Source organism: Tinamus guttatus, unplaced genomic scaffold, assembly GCF_059628265.1.
Source record: "Tinamus guttatus ecotype Peru unplaced genomic scaffold, ASM5962826v1 Tinamus_guttatus_pri_ptg000025l, whole genome shotgun sequence".
In the NCBI taxonomy this organism is placed as follows: domain Eukaryota; kingdom Metazoa; phylum Chordata; class Aves; order Tinamiformes; family Tinamidae; genus Tinamus; species Tinamus guttatus.
The window spans coordinates 3,099,116-3,121,603 of NW_028288559.1; the positions used below are offsets into that span (position 1 = coordinate 3,099,116).

At 40.6% G+C, this 22,488-nt stretch overlaps 1 protein-coding gene across 2 annotated transcripts; it reads right to left on the bottom strand.

The window, feature by feature from the left end:
* Positions 1–24: 24 nt before the first annotated feature.
* Positions 25–19,135, bottom strand: STX17 (syntaxin 17). 2 transcript variants are annotated; one of them, XM_010215957.2, is made up of 7 exons: positions 18,926–19,135; positions 12,565–12,630; positions 8,048–8,270; positions 2,798–2,916; positions 2,665–2,715; positions 1,053–1,139; positions 25–297 (listed from the first exon to the last, which is right to left on the bottom strand). In XM_010215957.2, exons 1-7 carry the CDS (start codon positions 19,046–19,048, stop codon positions 58–60), a joined length of 909 nt encoding a protein of 302 aa, XP_010214259.2. In that variant the 5' UTR covers positions 19,049–19,135; the 3' UTR covers positions 25–57. The 2 variants fall into 2 exon arrangements, with proteins under 2 accessions (XP_010214259.2, XP_010214260.2); XM_010215958.2 differs by having other exon boundaries at positions 8,051–8,270; positions 18,926–19,134.
* Positions 19,136–22,488: the final 3,353 nt, after the last annotated feature.

Below are 22,488 nucleotides of genomic sequence, written 5' to 3' on the forward strand. Positions count from 1 at the left end.
GGTGGCAAGTCCGACACCATCAACTCCTAGTCTTGCGTTCCTAGTCATGATGGAACTTCAGCTGGATTTTTTGGCAGTGTGGTGAGAAAGCTCTGGACAGCTGGAAGAGAACTTCTCAAGCATTTTCTGCTTTTTCCTTTGGATCAATTTTCCACCTGTGAAACCCAAAATCCCACCACCAAGCGCAGCTGCAATTCCTGCCACTTTGAAGCCTGCGAGGAGCCCAATGGGACCCCCTACCACTCCACCAATGACTGCACCTGCCACAGGGAGAGCTGCCAGCTTGTATTTTGCAGCCTGTAGAGAGGGGGGAAAAAATGGGTTAGAATGCTTGCCTGCCGAGACGTGCACTTTCCCCTCATTGCTCTTGGCAAAGACAGACATGAATGTGCAGATAAATAAACCTTACAAATGAGCATTTAAAAATATATACCCTACTATTCCACAGGTATGACAGCTCAATTAGTTTTGAAGTGTTTATGGTACTTTCTTATGCATGTAGTTGGAAAAAGCAGGTCATTTTACATACTGCTGCCTGGTAGTGTATGCCATCTAGTACCCAGTCTCCATCATTAGGTCAGGTGAGAAATTCAGAAAACGCTCACACTTTTCAGTAACACTTTTCAGTCTAGCTTTGTGGCTTATTAGCAACTCTCAGTGACACAGGCATAGCACAGGATGGAAATTACATGTTGTCAGCCTGACATTTCTTGCTCATTTGATTCTTGTGAACCGATCGCCGAACACTCCTCCTGTGCAGATGCTCCATTCAGAGTAGCATCAGGACAGCACGTAATGAGACTTTAAGCAAATTATACATACAAATATATAAAATAAAACACTATTTTTTTCTAGTAGCCTGGATGTGGTTGAAAATTACAAGAGATTGATTTCTTTCCCCCTCCCCGCTACCTCTGTGTCGTTTCTTCCTTATTTTCTTAATTGCTGTCTCTCTGTCTCTCAGCATTAAAGCCGGCAGATCAATGGGGTTAATACCGAGGCTTGCTGGCAGGCAGGGCCCCATTGATTCACCAGCAGGAGCAGATCCCTACCTTCCCTAAGTTTTTGGTCCCCTCTTCCACATTCACAGCAGCACTGTTGACATGGTCTTCAATCCTGTCAATCTTCTCCTGCTGAGACTAGATGCAAAGGAATTATGAGTGAGGTGGCCTGCTGGGAAGCAGCAGTGAGCCAATCCACACCATTTTAATGCCTGTAATCAGGGCCCCACAGCCACTTTCATCTGCTCGGCGCCGCAGCCATGCAGGCCTCATGGAGGTTCGTTAAGAGTATCTGACCAACTGCGCTGAAACGACAAAGGTGCTTGCAAGAAAAGCCCTACTATTAAATAATGGCACACTGCAGATATTAGACATAATATTGTGTTTAGTTAGAGAAAAGCAACCCTAAACATACGATTTCTAAATCTTTTCTGTGGACCGATGAACTTGTTTTCTAATGGGAAAAAGATCAGCACATTTGTATCTTGCTGCTTCATGTTAAAAAAAATCTCTAGAGAATGTTTATAATATCAGTACCACCTACAACATACAAAGCTGCACTAATAAATTTAAATAGACACATTTAATTATGACATTATAACCCTCTGGCTTAGCTTTACATATAAAACACTGTCAGTACTGAAACTGCACTTGCTATTACTCTTATATTTTACTGTTGAGGGATCTACACAAAAATGTTACACCCATAATACAGCCAGATTTCTCTGCAGTTTCCCTCACATGACTGTCACTGGAACAGCTGATGACACAGGTTTTTGTGTTGGGTCCATTTTTAATTTAATTTCAGCGGTACCCAAGCTTTTGGACATCACAAACTTATGAGATGGCCAAAGTTCAACTTGAAATAACAAGTATTCTCAACTTCCTTCTCTTTCTTATTCAGAAACTGATGAATGGCATCTTAGATCTCCCATGATATGGGAAAAAATAAACCTTTAGACGTAAGCATGGATGAGGAAGAAGCATGACCTCTTTTGGCAGTCACGTTTAATAGGAACAAAGAAAGAGCATGACGAAAAATGAAGGGAACTTTCCTAGCTTCCCGGGGTGGGACAGACCAAAAAGGCACCCGAGAAGCTCCCAGCAGCCCAGGCTGGTCGGTCGTCGCTGTCAGGACTGCAGGGCTGGCCGGGCCGAGGCGACGCTCAGCACGTGGCACAGGAGGCTCCGCCAAGGGCGCTGGCCCTGGGGCACCCTGGCACTTGCTCTGGTGACAAGGACATGGGACAGCTACAGCACCGGCCTTCCAAAGACGGTTACTGCCTCCTCGGCCCCTTCGCCTGACAAAGCCTCCACCAGCAGGACTGTAACCAAGGCACTCGTAGCAGGGAGTCACTGATGTGGGCAAGGAAGATCCTGGCATTTCAGCTCCCTGCGGGGAAACTGCCTCCATTAAGTCCACGTTTCCCTGATGCTCCTAACAGTGACAAAGTTGCTGTAATCTCGATTTATTTAATACTGGACTGCAGTCAACTCAATGTTACTCTGCTACTGTGCCATTGCTAACAAGCAGTACCAGCCCAATGTGAGTTCAGATTAAGGACAGAAATTTTGCTCATCTCATTCTTCAACCCAGAGTTACCCCCTAAGCCCGTTTCTGGACAAGTGGCCAGCTAAGATGGAGCATAGCATTAATACTTACACTCACTAACACAGAAAATTCAGTCACCAACTGGTTAAGCTGAATCAAGTCCTACAAATAAACACAAATGTTATTTCTTAGCAGCTGCTAGAAAGAAGAGCACCAAAATGGCCGTAAGGGTGTTCTGACCTACCTCCTCTAAGCTTTCCCATGACTCGGCTGCATTTTCATCCTGAGGTATTTCAGGAAGAGGGGAATACATCTGGATTAGACTTTGGGAGCCATCCTTCCCTTCAGCGTTACATAAAGTTTCTGAACGAAAAACACGACATTTTTAAGTAAGTAAGTGCACTGCACCAGCATGCAGGTGACATATGCTAGCTTTCTTGCTCCTATGTTTCTCAAGGATATATTCAGAGTTGACCTAATTCATATCAAGCAACAGTTCTCTATTACATAGATAAAAGTTCTCACAACACCGCACAGCTTTTTAGAATAAATTATTTCCAAGGAGATGTGTTCATTCCTAAAAACATACCTTCACAATCTGTTCTGAAAATAAGATTAAATTATACTGTCAAATTCAGGGTCAGTTAACCGTACTTTTTTAATCAACTGATTTTTAAATTTTGCAGAGGAAAACAGAGCTTGGGACAAAAGCTTTTCATTTACCAAAACAGAACAGGCAATTATTGATGGGCTATGATTAATTTTATGATTGAGTATTATGGTTTGATTTTCAGTCATTTAGGACAGAAAGAAGCAAGAAGGGTTTCAAAGTAAAAGCGAAGCAAAGCTGCTAAGGTGCTCCCAAGCACTCACTGCTGTGTCCAGTGCGGATGGCAAACATTAAGGCTCAGCAGTGTAAAGGAGAGATTCTCCATCGCCTCCCTAGAGCATCTGGACTGACTGCCCAAGAGAGCAGGACAAGGGGCTGAGGATAAAACAGGGAGCCCGAGGCAGCTGTGCAAGAAGTGGGAAGCAGATACGATGCCCAGAGGATCCTCGCACAGCCCTCCTCCAGTCCAGGAGCTCAGCCTCGAACCATTATGGATATCAGGGACAAGTATTTCATTAGGGAAAAGTAATTAAGTGGTAGTTAAGAAGTAGCGACAGAAGTCTGGCTTGTCGTAGGAAGGAGTAAGGAAAAGCCTGAGAGTATGAGACAAAGATCATGTTAATTTAGACCATTCCCATTTCTCAAGGAAAGCAGCTACGTTCCAACACTGATGTTGGCTTCCTCAGGAGAGCAGGTGCAGGGGAAAGCTGAATATAGGGAAGATTGTTTAGAAATGTCTAATAGTAATAGTCTAAGTATCACATTGAAGTCTTCCTTAAGAACCATGTCTATATTCCAAAGTATTATAACAGTTATAACTGTTACTGCAACACCATGCAAAATAAAGGAAGATGATCATCCTCAGGAAAAAAACAAACAAACAGAGGGTATGCTTGTTCACAAAATTAAATTATTTAGAAAGTTTTATATTGATAATATTTGGCAAATTTTCAACATTTTATCTAGCATCTCAAATAAACAGCAAGGACCAAATCTTAGCATACTAGGATTAACAGCAGAAGTCTTTCTAATGTCAGTAAAGCCATTATTCAGCACTCATCAGTACTTAACAGTGTAACAAGGATGCATTAAGTGATTTTCAGTTTTATTTTGAGGTTGTTGGATTTTCTAACTTTTCCTGCCCACCTTTTCCTAAGAATCCGGATCCTGACAGCTCTGCAACTTCTACAACTATCATCCACTCTTCCAGAATCCCATTTTGATCTACAAGATTAATTAGTATTTTATATACTCACAGAATCACAGAATGGCTGAGGTTGGAAGGGGCCTCTAGAGATCATCTAGTCCAACCCCGCTGCTCCAGCAGGGACACCTGGAGCACGTGGCACAGGGTGGCATCCAGGCGGGTTTTGAAGATCTCCAGAGAAGGAGCCTCCACAGCCTCTCTGGGCAGCCTGTTCCAGGGCTCTGCCACCCTCACAAGAAGGACTCAATTCCAGATTTTTCCTCTCCCCCTTTCTTAATCATTTATTAATCACATATCCCAATGTAACTACATATTCAAACCATACAAAGCTCACTAAGCAAAAGTAGCCCCTTACAAATAACGTTCCCTACTCTGGACTGTCCTTCACAATCCACACAGAGCTACTGAGGGGAAGTGCTCATGCCAAAACACAGAAATGAAGGCTCTGCACAACCTCTACACACTCAAGAGAACCTGTGTTTGTTAGCAGGTTTACACTGGCATCATTCTCTGCTAAATAAAAACTAGGAAGTTTTAAGAAAATTCCTCCCTCGCTTCAAAAAGCAATATAAAGAGTAAGAATGGTCGAGAAGGCTAAGTGCCATTTGGGCTGAAAAATATGAAAATATGAGTGCAAAATTTATATTCAGAAGTTCGTGTTTTATCATTTGTATTGGAGCTGAGAATGGAAGTGGCTCCACCAGTTCCCCCACTGCATCTCCACAGAAATGCAATGATACAAAACACCTCTACAGCCTTTACACAGCAGCCCCACACCTCATTACACTTGAGATAAAAATCTAATGCTCTGGAAGATTCAATATATTGGTTAAAAGATTTTAGTAATTTTAAGAGAGGAGTCTCACCTTTTGTTAATATTTGTTTAAAAATGCAATTAAATTCCATTTCTATTGGACTTGAGCTGAGGATAGTGAAGGGGGGGGATGGAATACATCATTTCACTGCCATCCTTCCTAAATGAGCAATGTGAATTTGTAAACTCCTTCCTTCTCTGCTAGATGGGAAGCAACTTTCCACAAAGAACAGGCACACTGAAATTCCTGTGATTAGGATCAGCAGCCAAGACTTACTTTCAAGGCTGAAGCCTACGAGCACAAAAGAATAAGTGATATATTGCACCTGTGTTAGTATTTCAATAGAGCTACTTTCGCAGTCTGGGAAACTTTAAAAAAAAAATCCTGCATAATTATATTTAGTTGCCTGCCTGCCTGAATGTTTCACTCTATATGGGGTGAATTATTTCTGTATACTTGAGCTGACTTGGAGGAGCATGTCATTTCAGCACTATTTTTCTATTCTTCTCATCCCAATCATTCTGATCAATTTCTTGCCATTTTACATTGCAGTTATGCTCAATTTTTCTCCATACTTTAGAAGTTTAACAGGTTAAAAAAAGTGTCCTCTTCTTTGAAATTCAACTGTAGTTCCCATTTACAACCTATGTAACTGTTACAAAAGCAGTTTGACAAGACAAAGCCTTTCCAAAAGAATACCAGAATGCATCGAGGACTGGAACCACTTACTAAAAGAACAAATATTTTAAATTTTCTTTATTATGATCATAATAAGAACTCACAATGAGTTTAAAAGTAACAGGTAATATGGATGAAGGGATCACAGCAGCACACCTGGGTTCACTCTTCTGAAGAAAAACACAGAGCAAGAGACCAAAGACAATGAGGTCTCTCAAGAAGAGATATCAACAAATTCAGCAAATTGATCAACAGGAGCTACTGGGACGAAGTTCCTGAAGAGCAAAGGAATGCAGGAGAGCTGGCAGACACTAATAAAATAGTCTATACTGAAGATGACAGCAAATTGTCCCGATGCAGAGGAAACGGTATAAAAACACAAACCCCATATGGCTTCAGCAAGAGCTCTTTGATGTACCATGACTCAAAGGCCTGACACAGCGCTGAGTGAAAAGGAATAACACATGCATGGAAAGTTAAGATCAGAAAGATTAAGAAACAAAGGAATTACAACTACCAAGGGGTATACATATATGGTAGCAAGGCTTTTGGGACCACTGAAATTAGAGGAAGACAGAGGAAGTGTAAGTCCACTGCTAGGTCAAGTCCCTTGCTAGGTAAAGAAAGAAAATCAATGGGTAGCCCGCAGAAAGATGGAATACTGAATGTCCATTTTACTTCAGTCTTAATTAAAAAAAAGGCAGCACTTGATTGCAATTAGTTCTAACAAGAAAAGCATATGTAGAAAGCATGGGGTCAAAACTAAAGAGAACAGGTCAAAGACCTAGATTTATTCAGGTTTTGAGCAAATTCCCTCTAGAGTATATAAGAAACAAACTATGAAAGAAAAAAAGAAAACATTATTTCTGAGAAATTGTGGAGAGTATAAAGTGACCCTAGAGGGCTTCAAAAGAACGGACTCGGCTGTTACCTTTGTGCTTTTTGAAAGGAAAGGGGGGATGCAGCCAAGTGCCAAATTTGACCCAGGCGACATTTGAACAAACTAGGGAACAATCAATTCATCAGCATCTGAAAGCTAAAGGTTGTTGAAAACGGTCAAGATTCCTGTGTCAAAAGTCCACCATGCCAAATCAATTCGATTTCTTTCTCCTGGCCTAGGAGGAAGAGAGAAATTGCCTACTTGGTGCCCCTTGACTTTAGCAAGGCTTTCTGATAGCATTGCACATTTTATGTAAAAGCAAGCAGAGATTTCCAAACCCACACTCCTTTTCTGGCCACTTGACCACTTGGCTTGCTTGCTTATTAATCGCACTCGAAACAGTTCCTGTGGTTCTGCACAGAGCTACAAAAGGGGTCATTCAATAAAATATGACCATATGCTTTTTCTACAGTGCTGCTGACCAAAAATACACTCTCAATTTTAAAGACACGCTTAATTTCCAAACAACATGAAACAATGCTGCTGCTGCAGCAATCCAGCTATCACTGTTGTGTAGAAGGATTTAACTCCGACGTTACCACCTTCCTCGCAGACCAGCTGCAGAGCATTCCAGGTGCTAGAGCATAATAAGAGGAGGAAGAAAGAAGAGCAAAGGATGAAAGACACAGTTCACACAGAAAGGAAGGAATAGAAGCCAACACATCTGACTTGTAGCATGTTAGAATGTGTTTTCAAAATCTTTTATCTGCATGTCTTCATATTGTTTCTTGCTTTCTTGACACTTAATAAGGTGAAGTGCTACATGAAGACACGTTCTCCTTTATGTGGAGACTTGCTCCTCCTTTCCAGGTATTTCAGCAATGGCATAGAATACTGTCTGACATGTAAAAATTGCTTTCCTCTTGACACTACAGGTGTTAATTCTGGCCTAAATGGCCTAAATGATCACCTGCAAGCAACAGGTGATCTGCAGGGGTTGAAAAAAGAAACTGAGCTAATGTGAAACAAGAACGTAAGTATTCTTCCTATGAAGCTTTCTATGTCAAGAGTCAAACTTTTTCCTGGAAGGCCACCCCTATCTCAAGATACTTAATGCATTCTCTACTTACACAAATTTAGTCACAGAATACTGTCTTAACAAGTCATAAGAAAAGTGTGGTATAGGGATGGAAAATTCACTTCTTGATTAACAATTATTCTTCAACTGAAATCTCATTTGTTTATTTTAATTATATCTGGAGACTACAACAATATAGATAAAACAGAGAGAAATGATATACTACTACCTCCTCCCACAGTTGCAGATCTGGTTAAAGAGGTATCTTCCTGTCCTTCAAGTTGCCTTTTAAGTTCTTCTGCAGAGTCAGAACGGAGCTGTAGGAACTCTTTTATGGCACATGAAGCTTCCTCTTTAACTGGATTTATCATTCTTTGCAGAACTGGGATGTCTTCCTGACGGACTCGCAAACAAAGTTTCTCCATCTCTCTCATATTGGATCGTAGTTGCTGTAACAGTTGTAATATTTTGTAACTACCATGAAAAAGCACAAGATACCTTCTGTGTCCTGGGAAGCAACCACTATCCTGATTATCTTTAATTATACCTTTCAAATAATCACTAAAAGTGCAATTTATAAGTTTTAATAAACTAAAGGATTCTATTCTCGAGCACTCTACACTCAGTATTTTCTCTAGCTTGCACTGCTTGACTTCAGCTGTTTGCCCATCAAAGGTGACCCATATTACTCCACAAGCCTCCACCTTCGCTACTACAGTGAATCCTCCCTCTGAGCCCATCCTTGCTCTCCCAGATTCTGTGCTATTCCCTCAAATTTTTCCACTCTGGCAGAAGAGATGTACCATCAAAAGTACAGCTACCTGCAGAGAAGCTGCTTGTACACATTTAAGGTATAACTCAACTTCAGTTTTGAAGAAATGACCTACATCCTGCTACTCTTTGCAAGACATATGACAGTCCTATAGCCGATGCGGACGCGCTGACTCATGACTTGGACACAAAGGCACAGCATTATGAAAAATACTTCCGAGTGCTTTTTGCTTGAAGACACCTTTGCATCATAACCAGCTTTTAAGTACGTTGTAATTTTTAAAATTTCTTGTGCAACATGAATTCATTCGGCTCTCTATATGCGAGAAAAAAAAAGTGGCAGCAGCTCCCTCCCCACCAGAACCTTGAATATCCAGAATAGCTCACACACAGAGCGCACTGAGTACCCAAATGGATGCTCTGATTGCAGTCTTTTTGGAAGGGGCCTGCATTCCATAAGAAAAACCAGGCCATCTGCTCCTCTCTCACATAAGGACAGCCAAAGATTAAAGAAGAAATGGTAGATATTATTTTTTCTGATGAACTAGTTTATCAGTAGTAGCAGCTAAGCTCAAAATAAGAAATATTTTTTCAGTTGTGTACATCAATGTCTTCTTAGCATTCGTTTTACACTTAATTTTCTTCTTTGAGAACTCTGTTTGGGGTTTATAAAGAGTAAATGATTTAATGGTTTAATTAGCTAATGTAATTGCTGAAGTTACTTTGGTGTCAGCAATGAATTTTGTCCTTAGCCAAAATATTTGCACAAGTTGCAACAAGCAAACACAGTATCAGAATAAAATAAATGAACATTTTCCAAATTTTACTTTTTTTGTAATACATGACTGTTTGTGGTGATCGGTACTGTTAGGGATGCTTGCAACTCCGAAATACTCCAAAATAATCTCTCTCTCTATATATATTTTTTGTAAAGATATCTTCAAGGACTATGGAGATGTCCTCAAGGACTAGAGAGAAGGATTATCATTTTTCACAAAATCCGTATTTCTTTTCAGAAGACAGACAAACATTTGTTTGGTATGCCAACTGAATGCTGCAGATTTTTTGCAGTCTCTCTACATAAATCACAGTTTCTCAATTTCTGACCATTTTCGTTGGCTCTCCCTGGCCATTCCTGTGACGGTCCTATTTTCCTGACCGGACCCAGCATTCCGCCTGAGATCTGACTACTGCCGAGCAAAGAGATTCCTTGACAAGCTGCACAGGCTTTAAGCTGCTCCTGTCTATACATCCCACTATTTGCTACTGGCTTTTTTTGTGTCAGTGTCATAATACTGGCTCACTTGTGGTGTGCGTCTCTCAAGTCCTTTTATACAGAATTGCTACCCAAACAGCTGTTTCCCATGTGAGATTTATATAGCCAAGGATTCCAGGCTGGTGATAGAACCTGTCACGTCCAAGAAATCAGGCCTCCTATCTCGTCCTCTGTCTGTTAACTTCTCTTCCACTCTACACCTTGTTTTAAATTCCTAAGTAGGTAGTGCCTCCAAACCAACTCGAACTCCCAAAACCATCTCAAACTTAGATAACATTCTGGGGGAAGTACTGCACTAGCCTGCCTCTGCAAATGCAATCTTGTCTTCACTGCTCTAGAGTTTGTTGGAAGTAATAAAGGATATATAATAAATTTCTTGATATAAATCCCACAAAGTCTGAGTTTAAGGATATAATTAACCTGCAGACAGCCACACACTGCAATAGCAAACTCATTTTACGTGAGCCTGCTTTGAAACCACAGACAATGTCTTGCAGCAACAAAGACACTCATCCACTCTGCTTCTCATGCTCTCCAAGCATTATTTGTGGGGCCTTCCAGAAGGATAACAAGAACTTAATCTGAAGACACAAAACCGTGTCTTCAGATGGTACGGATGATATGAGTCAATACAAGTAAGGTCGGAGATGCCAGTAGAAGAGAGCAGACTGAGTTTCAAGGCCGACAGAGAGAAAAACCCTTTTTTCTCCACTTGTAAACTATGTGCAGTTAAAATGGAAATCATGAAAAAGGAGAAGGAAAAAAATGGATAATGGGTTGCATACAGAAACCTGATTATCCATGACTTTATTATTATTATTATTATTATTTTGCTCAATGTCTTACATCCTCCCTAATAACTACATTATTTTGCTTCTTCCAAGTATGAGTATGATCAGACTCTGGTAGTTTAAAAGGTTTGTGCAATACCCCGAAAAAAAGAACATCTACAAAATCACACCCGTGAAAACTAATGACAGGGCTTACTAGAGCTATCTTCTCAGCATTTTTGAAAAGGTGACAATGCACCATATACAAAGACTCTCCCAGTTTCCCCACTGCCTGTATCCATTCATTTTCCTTTCAGGAGCTTTTAATCTGGCATCCAGTCACCAGAAAAAAAAGAGGTATACATTTACACTCATCTATGCTTCTATTATACTTTTGACCATCATCAAAAGTACAACAGAAGTAATTATTCTGGGTAAACTGAAAATTCAGAAAAATGGCTAATTATGTGCACATGGATTAAATGTAGAGTGGCTGTGCATATATTTGTCTAAAACCTGTGGTGGATGCCTTCGGTCAATATTGACTTAGGGATTCCTAATGTATTTTTACAACATCTAATTCTGAGAGCAAAGTGTGTGCTGCAGAGAACATTTGGTATCACATTAATTAATCTGATTTCTTTGCAAACAAACAGAACACAAGTCCATTGGTAAACATTTAAACAGCTTATAGCAAACATAATCTACATATCATATAATTTATTATCAAGTACTCCAGATTCCTAGCTATTTAATTAAAACAAAGAGCTGGTCTACTCTTCTTGCACGGACCCAGACATTTATTCTGCTCTTTAAGTATCTGAGGGTGGATGGTGGTATTTAATGCATACTACAAAAGACAAATATGCCTTTTTATTACTAAAGCATTTAACGTGTATGAAACAATCTTCAAATTAATTGCTATTTCTATACCCATTTATTGATAGATTGTGTCTTGCTAAACAAATTATATAGATGAGAAGAAAACTCCAAGAAAAGCCTATCCCACTCCTCAGATGTGAAAACATATAAAAGCAGAGACATATGCAACCAGGTGCCCTTTACCCTGCACCTGATGGAATGCTTTTGTTTTAATACACATGATTTTGCAACTATCTTTATAAGATTGTTTGGAGATATATGGAGACCAAGAACAAACTTATTTTATATCTGAGTTTCAAAAATGCTTAGTGAAAAACATAATAAACATTCACTTCAGCTTCAAATAACAAAAATCAAGAGGAGTTTATATGTATCTTCATATCAGCTATGCTAAACAAACATATTAACACCTTCCTTTCCTGAAAAAAGATACTGTCATCAAGTGACATGTTTGCAACTCTGGACTGACCTCTGTTTAATATCGTTCTTCAAATAATTTTTACTTCCGTGCTGTTTTCATTTTTGGCTTCATCTCCCATGGAAGCCAATAGGGCATTGCATCAAAAGAGAATTGATAACACCAGAATTACAAAATACGATGTTTTAAGACTATGCTACCTTTACTGGCAGAACCTGCTCATCTAGATACTGCACAGGTCACTGGCGTTATTCACAGCTGTATACAAATACTATACATACTTAGATTCCAGCAGTCACTCATGTACTTGGAATCATACACATACCTAAAAATTCACAGTATGTTTACACAATTGCAGAATTTATTATAAAAATATGTTACCTGGAAAGTTGACTAGAAAGTGCTTGTTCAAGGATCCTGGAAACTTTCGTTGATAAGCCAGGCTCTCTTTCAGCATTTTCAAAAAAAAATGTGACTGTATCTCCCTACAGGACACAATTAAGAAAGCCCTACCTTTTAAACACACTGTCAAATCTACATGTCTGGCAAAATCTGTCCCTGAGGTAAGAAGTAGTATAAGTAAGAGCTTAATTCCATCAATGTCACACTCATTTTTATATCCTTACCTGAACTGTCCGTCCTGCATTGATGTGCTCTTCGTGCAATCTGTCCCAGAGCCTGCATCTTTGATACTAAAACACACACACACACACAAAAAAAACACTCCAGGTAATTGCAATTTTAACCAATTGTCCCCGCAGAGAAAGTAAACTTTATTGAGTAATCACTTTAATATTCCAAAACTTAGATTAGAAAACCTAACTCATAAGCATTCCTACTGCAGAAGTGGAGAAGAAAATGGCAATATATTTTGTCAATAATTTGGAACAATGTATTTTTGTCCAATCAAAAATAACCACGGTTGTAGTAACAGTTTTAAAATCAAAGAGATTTTGCAGTATCCAGACGCTGCTGCTGTGGCATATTTCACTCAGTGACTAGTCAAACAGGAGAAAATGAAACGCAGTGGGGATAAGCAGTAGTGCTCTTATATGACCTTAAAACAATAGAGAGTGGTACAAACTATGATCCTTGGGATGGGCACTCAAACTATCACAGCACACAGTAAAAATACTAAACTATATTTGAACACTTTTTTTTTTTTAATCCAATAATGACAGAACAAAAATATTTAGAATAACTTCTGCTGTGTTTTATGTAAGTTTTAATTATTTAATTTCTTAACATCTCATGCTCCAAATAAAAAAAACACTTTATCTGCAGTCTGCATCTTTTATTAATCCTTTTTTTTTAATTATAGAGACCAGAGCAAAAAGGATTGCAAGATACTCCATATCTCCTAAAGTGCGATGAGAAATTGGAAGTTACTTATTTACAAGAAAACAGTTCCTTTATGTGAGGATGTTGTAGCACTATGGAAAGGAGAAAGTTTAGTTTCAATTAAGTGAGACTAAAGTATTTTCTCTAGGAAACTTCTGTACAAATTTTGAAGCCACTAAAATTATTGCCAATGTTCTTCAGAACTGTTTCAATACTAGATCATCCAATTCAGCCACCCCTGAAAGAGTATGGAAACAGGAATTTCTGAGGGTGGAACAGGAATGGCCGGGGGGGAAGTTATCTTTTCAATCAACTGATTGTCATACATTGTTAACACACCAAATAATAATAATTAAAAAAAAAAAAAGGTTTTCCAATTTAAAACAACAAGAGTTCCACAGGAGACCTATATTGCTCTTTATTATTTCTTTCAGAAATGCTCAACACATTTATCTGTTTTATATATATAGAAGTTCTATTAAATGTGTTTGGATATTCCTGCTCTCTAAGGGATAACCTCCAAGCATCCCAGCACTAATTCCCCCGGAGCAGTGGCACTTTTCCACATTGCTCTCTCCATATTGACCCAGAGCTTAGCACGGAGTAGGCCCTGCTCCTGGGCACTGTTCACCTTGGGTGAATTAAGACCAAACGGGATGGCAGCCCTTGAGGACAGACGATTTCACCTCTATTTATCATTTAAATATTTCATGCAAGATCCTTTGACTTAGCACAGACATGGGAAATGAACTTGAAACTGAGGGCAACAGAGAAAAGAAGGTCATGGGTTACAGCATTTTTTTTTAAGAATTTTTGCTTATTGCAAACAAATTGAAGACCAACGATTTTCCATGTATACCTTCAGTATGCCAAAATATCCACTTTCTTGTAGTATGATGACAACTGTGTTCATCGAACACAGGCTACCATAAATTTGAAAGCTCTACAGGGTTTTGGTTAAATATGCATTTCATTCCCTATTTTTGAGTAAAAGGACATCAAATACAGGTACTATTTTTCACAAAACAAAAATTCTGCAAGAAAATAGGAAAAAAAAATCCTCAACACTCTTTATTTCTTAAGGAAGCAATTTTCATGTCTTTACAAATTCTATTTTAATTTGGAAGAGCAGAAACTCTTATATGGAAAATCAGATTCAAAACAGTGTTTCACTGTCATTTTTGAGAAGCACTGGTGAAATTATAGACACTTCTAAAAATGAGTGGACTCATATGTTGATTTTATAGTTTTTTCAAATAGTGATCTAATAGATTAATTGTTTGGACTATCTGTGGAATGTAAGGTTTAAATCAATATTCATGAAATGAGGTTAGAGATATTGGCTTATCATAAGTAAATAATGTTGCTAAGTATTTTGACATAATTAGCTCTTTTTGCTTAAAAACAGGACTAGATTCTACAAAATTATCCTTTTACCCCCAGGGATGTTGGGACTACAAGGCTGGAAGTATATTTTACAAGAAGTATTTTACAGAAAACCATTTGAGCTGCTGATGCTGCCAGCCCACAAAAGTTCTGTAACACTTTCCTTAGGGCTAAAATGCATATTAAAGGGAGAAAAATGTAAGGAGTATGAAAAAATCTCAACCAAACTTTTACTAGTTCTGAAATTTCGAACTATCTAAAATGATAGATTTCAAAATTGCTATATTTTAATTTTTCACCTTTTCATAAAGCTATTGATAGAATAAACTTTAGAGTATTTATAGTTCTTAAAGCCTGAGAAGTATTTTAAGAAAATTTAAAGAAATGTTCAAACTTATAGAGCATTACTGCGACCATACACTTAAAAAAAAGAGATAAGACATTAAAGAACTATCTTTATACTCATAGTTTTTCTTCTCATAAATTTTTATGTCTTATATTTTTTGTCAATAGGCAGAGGTTCTGAAGTTTTCCAGTACAGTTAATGCCTCTCGGTATACTGACCAATTCTTTATTTACAGGATTTATTCACAGTTACTTGTTTCTAAGAAGTCTATTAATTGCTAATTCAGACAGCAAATCAGCCAAGACTTACACTCTCTGGGGACAAAGAAATTTATAATTAATAGCATTTTAAAATCAGAAAGACACATCCGTAGTAAGCGTAGCTGCCAATTCTTGCTTTCACAAAAGCTTTGTTCCAGAGGAAATACAACTAACGCCTTAGTTTTAAGACCCATTTAAAAAATATTTAAAGAATTCAATATGCAAATTTAATTACACTGATTAAACAGACTCTTCACATAGATATCATCAACAACCTGAAAAACCTCAAGAACTAGAGTCTTTGGCATAATATTATTTATGTTTTCAATCTGATGCATTATGTTCAAAATACAAAATCCAACTATCCATAAAGGACGCTGGTATTTCAATGCGGACATTAAGTATCATCATGAAAACACTGCAGTTTGAGCAGCCTATAATTTAATGGTGGTGACATACAAGTTTCTCTGACAATGCTTTGTACATGGTGTGTATTATCCAGAACTAAAGACTCATTTCATCTTGAGTGCTAATATTGTCTGCATTTTCTTCTAGCTATACAAAAATATCTTTATAAAGATGCCCCCTTCTGACTGCAGTACAAGAAGGCTCAACTCCAACAAGTCACTGGGCCAGAAAGGTCTTCGGTTTACCAACACTTAAACATGACTGAGTTAGACACCTTCCAGAACACCCTGGTAACAGTACCTGGCTGTACTGAGAATCACAAGGGTCAACCAGGAGCTGGCTATCCCTCCTCACTAACCAGCTACTCAAAGCGTAATTCTAAGGATCATCTCTCACACGACTAAAACAGTGCGATAGCTGAGCATGTGCTTGTTCTCAGTGCGATATAAATCACGCCTGTAGAAACACCTTGATAGGATGTTTATAAACCATTTGTGCCCTGCTAAGCATTTCCCATTCTGTACCATCAAGTCAGCACCCCCTTCTCATCAACACACTATGACTTTTTCCAGTGACCATCCCCTTGTCCAACTCGGGTAGAGCTGTAGCTCTTATGCCATTCTTTTGCAGGTATTTATTACTTACATCCCCTCATTTATGGATGCCTTCCCTGGGACTCTTAAAATGGTTTGCATCACTGTCAAACATTCATGGGTTGCGATTGTTATCAATGGAGTACTGCCCTGAAGATAATTTTTCAATATATTTTTAACACTGGCCTACGTCTCTGCCATCTCCAGTGATTAGGGAGCAGCTGATTTTGCCACACGCATGCTGCTTCTCAGGGCAGTTGTGCAGCTTCTGGTTAGAGACAGAAGTAAACAACTTTGCTGCTGAGACTGTTTCTATCTAAATATAGGAGTCTACATGGAAAAGGTACTACTATCATGTTCCCCTCTAGGCACCTCTGTACTGAGCCTTCCTCCTGTAATACCCTCTGCTAGTTGCCATTAGCTAGTCCTACAGCCTCTGCTAAGTAGTGGCCACGCAGGCTGATAGGTCAGACGCATGGATCCCCGAAGGCTGCTCTGCTCCACAGCAGCTTAACAGCCGAGGCTCCTTATCTGCCACCCTCTCACCCAGGAGCAAGGTCTGTCCTAACTCTGGATCTGCAACGCTCCCCAGTGTGGCTTCAGGGCAGAGTAGCACGACTGGCTGTTCTTTGCAGGAGAAACTGTGGGAGAGAGAGAAGCTGCTGGCCCCTAAAACAAAATGTGACATCAGCTGCAGTGAAGTGGCTGATTCCAAGCCAAAAAAGAAAGAAAAAAAAAATCTCGTGGCATTTAGGAAACATTACAAATTATACAACTGTAAAACTGCACACAGTAAAAGGCATGCTGTGGCTGGGAAAACAGTACACCTCATTTAGCAGCTACTGCTTCAGACTGTGCAAATATTATATACTACCACATTTTTCAAATTGTCAACACTGCAGCTTTTCAGCTTTCAGGATCCTTTTTATACTCTTATCAGGAGAAAGCCAAATGATTCTCTCCCATCACTAGTCCCAGCAGCCAAACATTCCCACAGTCACCTGGCACTTCTGCACAAAGTCCCTTCCAATTCCTTATGCTCTGTTCACTTGCTCCCACAGAGAGTTTCAGTTTCCCCTTGCACGCCAGCAAAGGAAAGTCAGAGGCCGAGACAGCAGGAACATAGAAATGTTCTCACTCACACATTCAGGATCAAACAAACTAACAACTCCACAAAAAGTTCTAGTCATTTTTAAGCACAGGAGCACCTCTAATTTTGGGCAATGGAAAACCACTTCTTATCCAAATCTTAACTCTTGCCCAAAATGTGGCAGTTTTAGAGGCAAAGTGCAATCCTAACAAAGACCATGCTTCAAACAAATCTCAAGCTACTCTTGCAAAAGAAATGATTATAACCGAATATCAGCAAAACAGCTATTTCCTGACTATGTTCCCAGACATGACTATGTGAATATATTGTCTTTTCTTTCCTTTCCTCTCCCCAAACCCAAACTACTTGAGGCAAAAACCTGGCAAAGAAAACTTCATCCAGAAGTTTATATTTTGTGAAGTAAAGTTATGGTCAAGTGCTACAGAAGTGTCAGCATCAACATACTGAACAGTTTCAGCAATACCATTAATATACACCCTTCAAATACCCCTTTCAGAAAATCAGAATCACGTTGACAAACTCTGTTTTCTTTCAACCTCTTCTTTCCAAAGATGTTCAACTCAAGTACCACTTTTTCTAAACAAAGACATTTTTACCAGTTATTTCAAAACTTCCATCTGAATGTTGATAATACAATTATAAGCTTATTTTCTGAGTCACTTACTTGCTACTTTTTAGTCATTTGCTGTAGTAAATCTCTTATCTATCTTCCCCAAAAGAAAAAAATAATCTCTGTTTCCACAGGCTACATCTGTATTATTAAAGAAAGAATGTTTCAACTCTGAAATATGAATTTATCTGAAATTGTTAGAACAGTTCCTGGCACAGTTTTGGCCCAGGCCAAACAACACTCTCATAAAAAATAATAGCTAAGGATGATGAAGGAGGTAATGCAAGGCAGACACTTATTCCCAGTTAGCAGAGCGTGAGGGTTTTATGCTACAGACATAAACCCTCCCATGGCAGAGACTGTCCTGGGCATGTTGAGTTTCCTATTACAGTCAATGCAAGAACTCAACCTGACATTACTTTTTCCTGGAAGCTCCAGGACATAGATGTGCAAGACCAGAAAGCCAATTCACTATCACTTGTGAGGTAGTGTCTACAAGAACTATATAAGCAAGCTAAACTTTTGATATGGGCAATTATTTTTCCATTCACTTTAAGAATCCAATCTCCTCCTCTTTCTCACCTCTGTTAAAAATATATATTGGGAAAGGCTGATATAAAGCAGAAAGCTACTCAGAATAGCTAGCAGCAAACCACTGTGACCTAAAAATAAGAAAACAATATTGGGATACTTTTTTATAGCAACTTGTGAACACAAAATAGTAGTGTTCCACAAATGTAAAATCCTTTTCATAGACTGAATGACCAGACAATACAGTAATTTCATTAACAGATGAGCATTAACTAAGCTTTAACTGAAGCATTTAATAACCCAACATTGCATAGAAGTCTGCATATCTTCCACTGTGCCTGCTTCTATACTGTAGAAGGAGCCGTTGGTTAAAAAGAAAAAAAAATAAAGTGAACACTAACCTTCTCAATATTTATTTGGTGCTTTCTCAACCTCTCCAAATCTGTTGGAATTGCCACTTTAATGAATTTCTGAATGGAAGGTTCAATTCGACGGAGCTTAACTTTTTCATGTTCTTCGGACATCTTAAAATTAGCTTTCAAGTCAATTCTTGTCCAGTATACCTTTAGCAAGGTAGAAATCCCTAAAAAGATAAAGAATTATAGACTTCCAAAGATGTAGCAACTTAAATTCACTTTTTAAAGAACACCAAATAAGGTATTTCAATATTTCTAATAATCATCTTTCTTCCAAAACCGTATTTAAGCAGTGTTAACTATTTAAAATGTGGATACTTTATTTGCATATTATGATTTCAGGAGGGATCACTGTTCATAGACAAAACCTAAAACTAACAAAAAACAGCAAAATAACTAAGGCAGATTTGAATATGCTTCATAGCATAATGATTTGTTTAAAAAGAAATTCATGATTAGATGCTTTACTTAATCAGAGTCCAAGTTTTGCAATTCATATTCTAAATCATCCTAAAAACATATTTAATTATAATCATTTTATTGTAGAATTATTTTATTCCCCACATGTAACTACAGCATGGGAGTGTGCAGGGAGAATGTTCTTTTTTTTCTAACATCTGTGATTCCTTTAGGTAGAAAGAACTTAAAGACAGACATCAGTTGATTAAAATAGGTTCCTAACTGAACAACTCAAAGAGGAGTCACTTCTAATCTGCCAAGGGAATGTGAAAAAAAAAATCCTTTGTATTCAAAGAAAGGAAGCAGTGAGGATCTATCAGGCCAGTGAGAAAGGCAAAAGAACTTCTCATGAAGCAAATCTGGGGTTCTAGACACTGAACAGTCCCAGATTAACGACTTTTTCCAATACAGCTATATATAAAAGCTGTTTCCTGGGGTGTGTATATATATATATATACATATATATATACACACATATATATATATAAAATCCTCCTCCTTTGCCTGTCCCATCCAACAAAACAACATCTTGAAAGCAAAATATTTACTGAAGCTAGTACAAGTTTGGGAAAGTCAGTTATAAAGGCCTCACTTCAGAATTACTGTTACTATACTTTCTCAGAACCTCAGAAAAAAAAAATACTACATCAACTGATTTTGCAATCACTGCTAAATGATTCCTACTTTAAATTGCAGAGAGATATACTATAGAGGAATCTTATATATCCCTAAGTGAACACATTTAGCCCTTCTTTGTCCACATCTTCAAATAAACATGCACTAAGGTAAAAACTAAGGTTTCCTGCACACTTTACTGGGGTTTGTGCTTTCCCAAGCATCACTTTAGTAGCTAATTTGCAAACTATACTATCTGTTTTTTTTTTTTTTTGGGGGGGGGGGGTTCAATAACTTAGGTCAGGAGGGACTTTCCTAAACTAGTTAGTCCGTCCTGAACTAGACATGGGTGCTTAGGCCCCTTATCCAGCCGAGTCCTGACCACTCCCAGGGCCTGGGACTCCTGGCACTCTCTGGGCCCCTGCTTCAGTTTGACAATCCTCCAGGTGGAAGCTAAAATAAAATAAAATAAAACAAAACTTCCTTGTACCTAACCCCTAATTTGCTGAGCTCCAGCCTGTGTCCATTCACCCTCATAATTACACCCCATCACGGGCAGCCTGGCTCTAGAAATTCCTGCTCAGGGCAGCGTGGGGCCCACCAGGACACCCAGGTCACCCTTCCTGCAAAGCCGCTTCCCTCAAGCCTCTCCCCAGACTGTACGGGTGCATGTGCTTATTCCACCTCTACTGCTGGACTTGGCCTCATAAAACCCCTTTAAAAAAGGTTTTTGCCAGCTCCTTTTTCCATCCTGTTAAAGTAGCCTTGCACAGGGGCCTCCTCCGTCCTACGGAGCACCCTGCGGCAGATCAGCACTTTGCCACGAGCGGTGCCATTTCCCACCCGGGAGCACCGAGGGGCGACTCTGCTCCCGCCGGAGCCACGGGGGCTGCCTGGATCCCCCCTTAAGGAGCAACAGGCGGACACAGCAAAGGGCTGACAGAGAAAAAAGCACTAACAACAACAACAAAAAAGGTATAGAGAAAACTACTGTGTCCCAGATCAAGGCTTCGAGGGGACTTTACCAGTAGTTGCAAGCTCCCAAAAGAGAAGAATGTTTTTGAGCGCCCAGGCACCACAGGGCTGAACCATTCCCTGCTCGTTTTCTCTCTCGCACTAACCCGAGCCGCAGTGGCGGCTTCCCGCCCGGTTCAACCGCCCGAGCTTAGGCCCCAAACCCCGCGCCCTGCCGAGCGCCCCGGCCTGCGCCCCGCGCAGCACCCGGGACGGCGGCCCGGCCCGGCCCGGCCCGGCCACAGCGCCCGCGCTGCACAGCGGCCCGGCCCGGCCCGGCGGGCGGCGAGCGGGCAGCCGCTGCCCCTAGCAGAGCTCCCGCGGACGCGACCTCCCCTCTCCCCCTGCCCGGCGCCCTGGTGCGCAGCGCGGTGCGGCGGCCGCCGGGCCCGAGCCGCCCTCCCGGCCTTCCCGGAGCTTCTCGCGAAGCGAAAGCGAAAGCAGCGGCGCCGCCATGTCCGGGCGCGGGCGCCGTGGCGGCCGCCGGCGCGGCGGGGCACCGGGGCCCGTCCTGCCGCGTCCCGGCACACGGAGCCCGCGGCACACGGAGCCCGCGGCACACGGAGCCCGCGCCCCGCTCACCGTGCGGCGGCCCCGGCCCCGGCCGCGGCGCTGGGAGGCGCAGGGCGCCCCGCGGCGCGTGAGCAGCGCTGGCCCTGCCCCTGGCCCTGGCCCTGCCCGCCCGGCAGCCGCCCTGCCCGCCCGCCCCTTCATCCTCTCTCCCCCATTCCACATCCTCCCTCTGTCATGCTCCGTCCTCTCCCTCACCCTGCTTCTCTTCCTCTCTCCTTTCCCCTCCCTCTCTTTTCCCCTCCCTCTCCTTCATCCTTCCTCTCTCCCTCACCCTGCCTCTCTCCCTCTCTCTTCCCCCTCTCCCATTTTCTGTTCCTTCCCCTCTTGCCAGGGCAGCTCATGGAATCTCGACATACAATGGGAGGACGGGGAGGTTACCCCCATGCCTGGCCACAGGATCTCGGGGCCTCATCGTGTTTTGGTGCAGCAGGAGCAAGCACGGGAATGTGCTCGTGCCACCCCCCGGGGAGAAGCAGCCACTGTGACACATGTCTGGGGAGAAGCCTAATGCCGTAATTTAGATAATTGGGTTCTGACAGACAAATTGTGGTACTGATGACACAAAGAATCCATTTGTAGAAGAAAGGGGTGGTGAGGGCTTTGTGCTGAATTTTTACGTCATAGGATAAAGAAAAAAAGAGCAGGCCCTTTCCCTTCCCCCCTCTCTAAGTCCTTGCCTGCTTATATCAATATTCAGAAAATATTTAACCAAATACTTCTACAAATATTTCAAAATATGAAAGGAGGTAAGATGTGTTTGTATGTTACACAAATAGCTACCTCCTGCCCCAATGCTTCAGCCTCTGGCTAGCAGCCCAGCAGGTGTAGTGGCTACTGTGGGATAGGAGATAAACATCTGTATAAAGCAAATGGAACTGAAATGCCTG